Raw genomic sequence first — 11580 nt, 5'->3', positions numbered from 1 at the left:
TATAGGCTAGTAGTTTGGGTTCCTTACAGTTACCTCACAGGTACAGCATCTGCCGCTGTAGGAGAAGAAATGACAAGAAACTTAAGCAGTAAGAATTAGAAATCCCAGTTAACTATTGTAAGAGATTCTGCATGTCACAGTGAGTTCTGTGGTAATTAAAATGTCTTGAAGGTGGAGTAAAGCCTTTTGACTTGAACAGGTAAAAATTCAAGTCTGTACCACCCACATCTGGACTCAAATGGTAAGTAACCAGTTGGGACCTCATTATTTGCCAGTACTCTCGTGGCAGGGTTGTGAATCCGTGGTGCATCATATAGTCCTCCTGGTATTGCGAGCATGTCACATGGTATAATGTATACATAATCTGCAAAATTACAAAAATACTGTTAGTACCACTATAGAAAGCTTACAGGAAATGTAATCAACTAGGAAGGATGTAAAATGATATTTGCCTCATGCTATGCCTGTTTCTGTGAACAGACTATATATAGTAAATAAAGCTGAAAATACAAACAGCTTCATGTTAGGCATTAATCCAGTTTGCACAGGAAAAGCAAAATGAAAATTAATAAATGCATGTGCTTTGGCTTGTGAATCCTTCAGGTAGCACCCAATTCAAAAAAGTAAAAATTGAAAGCGTCCAGTTAGCAGCTATTCATAGTAGTGAATATTGAGGCTTTTACCTCTGGAATTTCGTTACAGTTTTAAAGGCTATATTCTGACATTAGCCATGACATTTGTTACTGGCTAGTCCCATTTACTACAAGTAAAGTGAGACAGATAGATAGATATAACCACACACATATATTTATATATGTGTTTTATTTAAAAGCATCGGTAAGATAAGCTTATTTCTAAATGCCTTTTTCGCAAGGTTTTAAAATGTATATTAACCTATGCCAGTAAATGTAGTTAACAAGTTCTCAATGAGACAGAGTATTTCCTGTTTCTTCAATGCTATTTCCAGTGAAATACATATACATTATATATTTGTCACATTTCCTTTTACTCTGGGTCTTTACTGATCAATTTTAAGGAGGATGTGGCCTTCAGTGTCTGAGGAATAATGTCTTCTGAGCAAGCATCTAATTGATAATGACTGTTCAGATACTCGTCTATTACTTCTTTCAACAGGGCAGCGGAGCACCTGCAGCTTCCAACAGGAAGTTTGTCAATATCAGGTTACCTTAACTTAAAGCAAGCATTTGGAAATGTTGGTATATGTTATTACTTTCCTTCATAATATTGCTAACAGTTCTCCAGCTCCTTTTCTGTCAAATACTTCTTTAAGGAGGGTGAGCAATGCTCTGGCCTACAATGTCTGCTTGCTTTCTTCCTGTCATCCTTATTCACCATGTGTGTGCTTTTATTTTTCTCTAGTACTTTAAATATTTTTCATTTTTTTTCTAAGGCAGATGCTGTCACTTTCCTGCTCTCAGCTCTTCACCCCCCACCCCCCATCCTCCCTGATTCTCAGAATGGTGTGTCCTTGTCCTTCCAACTTTTGTATCGTTGTCAAGTTCTTGATACATATCTCTCTCTCTGTACTCTGGCTTCAGCTAAGATAAACAGGTCTGGCCCCAGAAATGCAAGGAAATGCTGCTGTCATATGTAGTGACACTGACCTGAAGCCAGGGTTGTATAACTTGGAGAGCTTCGAGGATGGTTACTGGTATGGTTGTGAAAATCGGATTGCTTGGTTTCAGTGTTTCTGACATTGCTTGACTCACAACTCTTTAAAATGATAAAAATGTAGGTGGCAGAGTGACAATCGACTTGAGCCTTGTGGTATCCGAAGAGTTCTTAGTGTGGTGAACGTGCCAGATGTGATGTGGTTATTAAAGCAGAGGAAATGCTTTATCGGTTCTGATCCTTTTTGTGTTCCAGCTGATAGATGCATTTTGCACCTTGGTTTGATTGACTTCAGCTGAAATACTGGACGCTACAAAACTTGTTGCTATTGTTTTTCCAAATCTGCTCTTGTGTCTTTGTTTGTATGGTCTCATAAGAAATACATAATCTTTGGCCTGAACAAAGTACTTTGACAGAAGGTAACAAGTGAAAAGGATTGGAAAATGCATAGATTGAATTCCATTCATTATATTGTCTCACTTTCCTTGTTCAGCAGTAAGTTTATTTGTCTGTGTTTAATTGACTCTTTCCTCTTTTTCTGAATTGCCTTGGGAACAAATACTATTTTTCCTCGAATTTATTTAATGGGAAACTGAGTAGCCCAGGGTGTATAGATTGTAAAATGTATGTATTTAAAAAAGAGCTGATTCAATTTAAATACTTATCTCAGCCATATGTTTAATGCCTGATCTCAAATTTCTGGTCCAGATACTTGCTTTTAATTGAGAGTTATTTTTTCTGTATGATAAGTAATAACTTTTTAGTACACCTGTTTGTTAGAACAAACAAAAATCAAAAGAGGGGAAAGCCTAAAAAGTTGAATTGAAAATTCAGTTCTAAGTCTGAGAAGACAAATAATGAGAATTTTCCTACTCTAATGCTTGTCTTGGATCTCTTATAAAATATTCAAATGTCAAGTCAGCATCATTTGTCCATCATGGCCTTATTAAGCACGGGAAATGTCAAAATTATTAGCTTGTTATTTCATTAGTACAGAGTGTTGGGGGTTTACTCAAAAGTTGGATTTTTTAAAATGAATGTTTCAATCCCTGTTACTAGCCAGTACTTATTTTTAACTTCTATACTGGATAACAATGAGAGATTCAGCAAGAGACTTTTATCTTGTGGTAGCACTGTATAAAGAAAGGCCTTCCCCCCCCCAGCAAGTGGTCAAAAAACGTACCTCATTGGTCCGTTTTCTTCGTTGTTAAATGCACAGCATGTTAGAGCAACAGTGGTTTTTATCACATACTGTGTCATGAAGTGGAATACTCTAGAATTGTGACAAAACTTGATAAAATATTACAAGTATTTCAATTCAGACCACAAGGTTATTTCGGCAACTTGAGAAAACCCACATTTTGTATCTTACTTAAAAGAGAAGAATGTACTTTAAAACTGCCAGAATTTAAAACTACAGTGCAGGGTTAGCATATGCAAGCACTGCCAGGTACATCGTAATTGTCAGTCAAAGCTACTGATAGTTATTTCCAAATATTTAGAAATTTGTTTTGTTAAAAGCTGCAAGAGCAGAGAGTGCAAAATAGAATGCAGCAAATAAGAGTAAACCTTAAGAAAATCACACTTTTAGGACTCACCCAAGCTGACAAATTCAGGAGCATACGGACTTGCAGGTGGTACCGAGTAACAGGTCCGATGTTTGAGCATGTGCCTGTTCATTCAGACTCTCCAACGGCCTCCTGAAGGGCTGGGAGAAACACAGGAATGTCTCTATGGAAACCAGTGAAGTTGCACTGGGGCTAGACCTTCGTCAGTATCCCCACACTAGTGCTGACCTTGCCTGGTTGAAGCTCGCTGGGTAATATGAGAGGAAGGAGAACGTTACATGTCGGCAGTTGCTGATCTCACTTCACAGTGGCTTTAAAAAGTAGCCTTTTCAGAATCAGACACGGTTCTGGAAGAATTGCTTTAAACAGTTTTCCCCAAGCACGCGTAAGGAAGATACTAAAATCTTGATTAAAAAGATATATTAAAAAAATCCTCAGGTATGTGTGATAGTTATTACAAAGGACAACTATTTCTAAAATAGTAATAATAATATTCCTTTAAATTTCTAAACTAAGAGTATTTAAAAAAAATGTGACAGGAGTTAAATGTCTCTAATGAGAAGAAAACCAGTACAAATAACAGTGTTATTCCTACAGCCTTTTCTGTCCCTGGATATCAAAAGATTTCATTTAGCTTGCATTGCTTCTACCAGGAGTGTCTTGAGGAGGGGAAGCATTCACGAGGAAAAAGTCTTCCCTTTTCCTTCCTTACAGCCATTTTAATTTTTAGTTGGAATCTGAGAGTGGCTTCCTCGTTGGGAGGCATTCCCTTTGGCAGGCTTCACAGCCCGTCACGGCTGTGGTAGACACTTCTTTTTCAGGTGGATATGCGAGGTTGCCTAAGAGAGGAATGCATATCGGGTAAGAGCAGCATCCGACAGGATTGCATGCCCAAAGCCTAAAAGAAGAAACAGAAACATACCCCAATGTTTGTACTGAGCATATGTAATTAGCTTAAATTCTGATTAAAAAAAAGTCAGTTGTACGTGCAAAGTGTCAAGTGTCCATACCAGATCTTCATCAGTGAAGATCTTGTCTGATTACCTACTGACTGCTTATCAGATTGCCAGTCAAATCAGGAGAACACTACAACCCTTAGAAACTGAAAAGCATCTGTGACTTTTACCTCTTAGCATTGTTATGATATTGGGTGGGTATAGTCATTCATCCCTGATAATACTGCAGAAGGCTTCTGGCTTGTCTTTGTTGTGGTTGGTTTTTGTTTGTTTGTTTGTTTTTACATTTTGTCCTCAGTGTAGCTATTGTGTATCTTAGAATAACAGAAATATCTAGCACTTTCCAAAGAAATGAAACCAAATACAAAGCCCTCTGTCATATGAGCCAAACAGCAAATAGGATTATGAAATATTTTCAGACCATAAGTGGAGATCATTGGTATATGATATGCAACAAAGAGAATTGCCGTTTTAATCTGTGGTTGATAGGAAATGCTGCAGCTAATCATAGGAAAGAAAGAGAAGAGTGGTCATCTGTGAATCTATAAATCTAAGAGATGAGAGCTATGTTTCAAGCTATTACAGAGACTTGCTTAGCTTAGAGCTTGCTTAGACAGCTTGGCTTTGAAAATTCAGCAGCCACAGTCTGTTTAAATGCAAAATCTGGCAAACCCCCTTGTTTCTATGGCAGCATATTAGGATCTTATTTCCTTTTATTAGTGGAGGTCTGCAACAGGATGGGGTTGGAAACAATTCCTCTACCAGAATACTAATCTTTTAGAAATCTGAATGGCTTTGTCTATTTTTGATCAGCATAGCTTCTAAGTCTCTGTTGTCTGCAAGCATGGACATGTTTTTGTTTTAATATCCACAGTGCTATATGCAGTGGAAACAAGAGTCACTCTGCTCTATACAGTAACCGGCTCATAAGATCACAACATTTTCATTGTGTTGCATTACTAACAGGGAGAGAGTAAGTTAAATTAATGTGTGGTAACTTGTCATTGTTCCTACTTTCATCTTGGGCATTCGTCAGTGACCAGTAGGTCAGAGAATCCTATTAAATTACTTGCACCGAATTTCTCTAGCCCATTACAGAGATTCCTGGGTAATGAACTGAAGAATTTTATGATTACTAAATTCTGTTTACAGAGATCACTTAAAACGCTTCTTGCAGAACATCAGCATACTGTCTTTCACTTAATGAAAGTGTAAAATAAGTGATGTCAGTGAATGGATTGGTTTAGTTAACAGAAAGGTTAAAGATAAATAATTAACAGTGTAACTGGCTGTTCCAGAACAGGGCTACAAAGCTGATGGCTGTAAAAGCACATTAAAAATTTCTATCACTGAATAGTCTGCAGGTCAGCAGGGGGGCAGCCAAAGAAATGTATCCATAAGCATCAGACTTTTAACTATGGATTTTAGGAAACTATAGGAAAGAAACCTCAGGCACTCACAGATTGCGACACTGGACTTTGTTGTCCTGCCACAGTCTTGTCTTGCTGCTCCCAGCAGGTAGTGGGATCTCACTCCCATCAGGTGTTCAGAGAGGTCAGTAGTGAATGAACTCTATGGTCATACCCAGAAGGACAATCAAGGAAAAGTTTTTCTACCAGCTTAATAGTTTGTGTAAATTACTGAAGAGATGCACATGTATGTATCGCTCTGGTGATGTTTAGTGCACCTCTGACAGATGGGCAGGCTAACGTGATGCCAGTAAATAAGAGGTAGTAGCCAAGAGGTTCTGCGTCCATATCAGTGTGGAGCTAATCCGATTATGAGGAGCAGTAGTCACATTGGTGTCAAGGTCCACTCAGGCTAATTTATTGTGCTTCCAGATAAATGTATTTTCATTCTTAACACTTGGTCAGATATTTCTGTAATGCACTGCACTGCATTCAGAGGCTGGGTAAAAAAGTTGCAGTGAATAAATGCACTGCTGAAATGATACTGCCTGCTCCAGTGATTAATAATGCCTGACATTCAGCATACACCACATTGGACTCCATCTAGTAGCTCTAAACCTTCATGACAGTAGGGCTCTGGACAGATGGAACTAAGGACATTGCATCTATGTAGTTGCCTTAACAACCAAATTTGTAATCACCTCAAAGAATGAAATCAGGTTTGTGTGGCATGACCTATTTTATGTAACACCATCTTGACAGGCATTAATTATGTTCTCATCCGTTAATTCTTTATTGCTTAAATCCTGTATCAACTTTCTGTTATTTTACCTGATTTATCAGGGATAGATGTCAGGCTAGCTGGTTGAGAGTTACCTGGGTCAACAGTCTCTCTTTAGACATTGGCATAATATTAGCACTTTTCTTAATGTTTTGAAATTTCTTCAGTATTCCAAGACTTGTTGAAATTAGCATTAGCTAGCTAATGATATTGATTTTAAAATATTCCTTATACAATTTATTTAATAATATTTTTGTTGCAAATGTGTACGTTGGTTGTTCAGCCACTGCCTTCGCAAATGTGCATGTACTTACTGAAGACTTTGCCCTTACTCTGCATCAACAGCTTGTCTTCATCACTCATGTCCCTTGATGTTACTGTTGGCCTGTTACTGTGGTCCTGACAGAAGTTTATTTTCTAGTCTCCAGCTTCCCATGCGAGTTTTCTGTATTTCTTGCTCCTAACAGTGATTGTGTTTTCCTTTTTTTCATTGCTGTAGTTTTTTATTGTTGCATTCTTTTTCATCTTCACTGCGATACTTTCAAGCATTGTTATATTTTTTTCTTCACTATTGATGTTTGCAGACATTTCCCTAAATCTTGTTAAAGGAAATTCTTAGTCCTTTTTTACCCTAATCTGAATTTCGCTCCTCCCACCCCTGCCAGTTACACCCATTTTTCTCAAATCAGAGAAATTAGTACTTTGAAACGGCAAAGGATATATGCCTTCATAATCTGATCTGTCCTCTGCCTGTATTCTTATAGCATGCGTTGAGGACACTTTAAATCTGGATGTTAGGGTCTTCCTGTCAGGACCAGTGAATACAAATATAGCTCCAATTTCCTAAAGCTGTGCTTGTAAATACCTGTGAAATCTTTAGAGAAAAGAATCAGCTGTACCTACTTCATCTGTCCATGCAAGGGTCAAATGCTTTAGGAATGCTACTTTTTATTCTTATTTTGGGCACTTTTTGTCCTCTTCAGGATTCAGTTTCATGAATCGTTTCCTTTCCCTTTCAGGATTGTGGTTTCCTTTGAAATACTTTTAAGATTTTTCCAAGAACGAACATTCTTTTCTGTCATTAAAGTTTTAAACAACCAAACCCATGCACACATACGTAGTGTGTATGTGTAGATATATGTGTGCGTGTGTATAAATATACACACACACATTATCTACATATGGGTGTATGTGCATACTTGTATAGCCTGTATGTTTAACTGCATTTAAAATATGTCAGAAAAAATAATAAAGTAACATATTGGAGTAGTCGCAAAATAACAGTGTTATACTTCTGTTGCTAAGTGTAGATGGACAGATGTTTCTGAGAGTACAATTAATACTCTGCTCATGTCCTTAAGCCGGAAAGAGTTATATTTAATTCCTGAGAAGTTATACGGTAGAAATTAACCCAGAATTAAAGCCTCCATGAAAACAGAAAGCATTTGGCTGATACAACAAGAACTCTGTCATGTTATCCCAAAAAACCCTTGGAGAATTAGTCCAGGACACAAAGCTGTGTGCAGCAGTCTGAAACCACAGAAAAAGGAGACAATATTACTCAGGAATTAGCTCAACACCAACCAGAACTGACTGGATCACTCCTCCAACAGCCCAAAGTAACCATGTTTACCAGCTTAAACGCAACTTTATCCTATTTCACAGAATCACAGAATGTTAAGGGTTGGAAGGGACCTTGAAAGATCATCTAGTGTTTCTTATGGCTACGTAAATCAAGAATGTGGTTGACCTGCATAAGACATACATCAGATCAAAGTTAGGAGAGTGAAAGGGTAGGTGTTAACAGAGCTGCAGGGAGTAAGCATAGTGAGAAGGCTGGCCGGATGCTGATGAAGCAGTAGAGGACAGTGGCTTTGTCGACCCTTTCTTACTTTGCTCCTCCCAGGTGTTCCACAAGACCCTAAATGTGAGTGGTTTTCCACTCATCTGTGGACATCTCAGTTTCACTGGTGTTGGTGCAGTATTTTAGTTGTCATTGTGCTACAAGGAGTGGTTTCTTAAAACTTTTTTCCCCTATCAATTAGGGGAATTTCAGAGTGAATTGCTTGTTACTTTGATATTTGCTCAGTAGGTTCAAGGCTACACAATTTCTTAGCGTGCTTTGTTTGAGTAGATAAGTCGGGCTGTACCTAACCACACTGTAGAGCAATTGCTTTGACTTGAGACTTGTTACTTTATGTGTATAGCACTGCATCTCTCGGTTGTGCCTGCCTGGTAACAACTAGAGCGAACCAGACTTCACTAAACTTTTGCAAAACATAGGTGTAGAATTAGTCTTATGTGATTAAGGAAGACTCTATTTCCATGCTAGCCTTCCTGTCATGATGTTGCTGTCCTGTGTAGCGATTAAATTCATCAATAATAACTTTTTTAAAAGCGGTGGTTAGTTTTAAAGCCTAAGGGAAGAATGACTGTTAAAATAATTAGATTTCCATCTCCAGTTTCCAGGTTAGGATATATGGACACATTTGTTCCTATCACATTTGCTTTGTGGTTCAGTATGAATTTTCAATAGATGACTTTGCGATAAGAAAGCAGCAATTCAGGTGCAATTATATAAACAGTAAGATCAGCCTGGAATTAGCCTGGAGAGTATAAAGCACACACAGAGCTTGTGCTGGGTCACTGCCTCTCCCAGCTCAAGGCAGGATCAGGTTCCTGTAATAGGGAAGAATTCAGCTGACAAGAGGTTGGTCTTTCCAGACTTGCATTGTTGCAGCAACAGGGTAAACCAGACTGTGTAATGAATGGCTTTTGCTATGGGAAATTGACAGCTGGAAGAGACTAGAGGGTGATGTCCATGTGTTTGTAGACACTGCCATTTAAAGTTTGTAGTGTAAAGGCTGTAGAGCAGACTCTGGAATTGTCTCAGAGCTAACCAAAGCTTTGTTCTTGGGATCCCCCAGCAGGTCTGAGAAATGAGGTCAGCACAACAGGCAGATAAAGTTGGGGATTCATTGATTTAAACTCTTGCTGATGTTCTTTATTATAATTTGCTTGAATCGATTATTTAATTCTTGGCAGTGTTCCCATTTCATCATGCCTCTAAGCCAACTGGAAAGTAAAAAAATACAGTGGTATGCCTGATATGCACAGCTTGTTCCTTTTTCTCTCTTGAACATTTTATAAGATGCTTTCTTTAGAAAATTATTTTTAAACCAGTGAGATTATTTTGGCATCTCTGGTTAAATCTAGAGCTCATGTTCTCTTGCATATGTCACGTTTTCAAATCCTTTAGCTCCTGTTATTTTTCTGTGTCGGCATTTTATCACTCATTAGTGAAAAGTGCCATGTAATATGCTTTAATGGGGAAAAAGTGAGTTTGTTACATGTTGTTAATGGCCTGTTTACCCTTTTCTGTTTAGTGGTTAGTACTATTTCAATTAACGGTGTGAGATTGGAAAGAAGTTGTTAGGCTGTAGCTAAAAACGTTAAGATTACTTCTAGTTTGAGAGTATCATAATTGTTCCTGTCAACTTCTGCAAAAAGGGCTGGAAGGTACACCTAATTTTACTTAGGGTTTGCTTTCTTTGTTTTTCCCCCATCTAGCATGAGACCCTTCTTTGTGATGTCTCTCCTCTTTGGCCTGACTTTCAGTCAAACAGCATCACTCTGTGCTCCTTCTGAGTACATAATCCACGTGGAGAAAAGGGAATGTGCCTACTGCCTGGCCATCAACACCACCATCTGCGCTGGATTCTGCATGACTCGGGTACAAGGCGTTACTCTGTTCTAGGCAGTTGTTTCTATAATGGCCATCTCTGCAAAACAAGTGCCTATTCTTACTGGAAAATTGTGTGTAAATGATCCAATTCTAATAGTGTTTGTCAGAGACGGAAAAATCACACTATCATCATGTTTTCAAGTTAGCTTTTTGCAAAGGTATGGATGAGAAATGCCAAGACTCCAGAACTACGGAGTTTATAACATCAGTGGCACGGCAGAGAACTGACTGCTGCTGTCCCTGCAGTGCCTCTGTGGTTAGCTTGTGGGGTCAGGATGGAACAGGTTAGAAGCAGATTATATTTAGTCACTCTAACTACTTAGTGTAAACGACTCGGGTAACTTCTACTCCCACTACTGTTACAACAGGTAGCTGTGGAGAGTATCTTGCAAGTAGGCGTGCTGAACACTATGCTTGAGCTTCACTCTTCAACACTGAATTTTAAGTTTCACCTTGGTCAGCAGGTAGCCAATACAGAATACCACGCACTGTTAGCACCCTGAGCCAAGCGGGTTAGTTAAAACCATATAAGCAGGTGAACATATCCATGGGGGTAGAGAGCCCCAATCACATGCAGATTCAAAATTACAGATCTCAACAGAAGTACGCTGAAAATAGGAGAGCTAGTCTAAGTGTAAAGAGGTTTGCTTTATGCATGTTCAAGAAAATGTCGGAGGAAGTCTTCTGACACTCATGTATGCGTCAGTGAAACAATGCATTTCTTTTTCCTTTGTAGGACAGCAATGGCAAGAAGCTGCTACTCAAAAGTGCTCTGTCCCAGAACGTGTGCACATATAAAGAGATGTTGTATCAAACAGCACTGATTCCAGGCTGTCCTCATCACACCATTCCTTATTATTCCTACCCTGTGGCTGTGAGCTGCAAGTGTGGTAAATGTAACACTGATTATAGTGACTGTGTTCATGAGAAAGTTAGGACAAACTATTGCACTAAACCACAGAAGCTCTGTAACATGTAAGCTTCCAACAGAATGCGGTCAAAATGTACCCCTCTACTCACAGCTAAACATAAATAAAACTATTTCATAACAGGTTTGCAAATTGGGGTGCACAAAGTTTTATTCTAAAGATGTATCACTAGTTACTTCAGTTAATTGGATATTCTGTGACATGCACAAAAGCAGAATCATAGGACTGCAGGTTTGCATTTAGAACCCACCTGTAATTCACTTTGGGGAAGAAGGAGAAATGAGTACATGTATGTATAAGCCTTTGCTTGTGAATCCGAGCTATTTTGTGAAGAGATGCTCAGAGATAAAGCATTTGATATATTTCAGAGTTAAAAAAAAAAACAACACATACTCTTAGTACTGAACATGTTAATTTAGATTTTGACATATACTTACAGCCTTCGTATTAGCAATAGTATTTTTCCACTTTTTTTGAGGACTGTAGCTTCAGTGTAGCCAACTGGGACTAAGCACATACAGTTTGCTTATCTACACTACAGGTCTATGTCATCACCGCTG

General features: G+C 38.5%; 1 protein-coding gene across 1 annotated transcript; it reads left to right on the top strand.

The window, feature by feature from the left end:
• Nucleotides 1-9651: 9651 nt before the first annotated feature.
• Nucleotides 9652-11088, top strand: TSHB (thyroid stimulating hormone subunit beta). The gene is made up of 2 exons (XM_009946021.2): nt 9652-10079; nt 10828-11088. The coding sequence occupies exons 1-2, from the start codon at nt 9918-9920 to the stop codon at nt 11068-11070; spliced, it is 405 nt and encodes a 134-aa protein (XP_009944323.1). The 5' UTR covers nt 9652-9917; the 3' UTR covers nt 11071-11088.
• The last annotated feature ends 492 nt before the right edge of the window (nt 11089-11580 follow it).

The sequence above is a fragment of the Leptosomus discolor genome, chromosome 21, assembly GCF_034619465.1.
Source record: "Leptosomus discolor isolate bLepDis1 chromosome 21, bLepDis1.hap2, whole genome shotgun sequence".
Lineage (NCBI taxonomy): Eukaryota > Metazoa > Chordata > Aves > Leptosomiformes > Leptosomidae > Leptosomus > Leptosomus discolor.
This window is presented reverse-complemented; position numbering and strand designations above follow the sequence as displayed.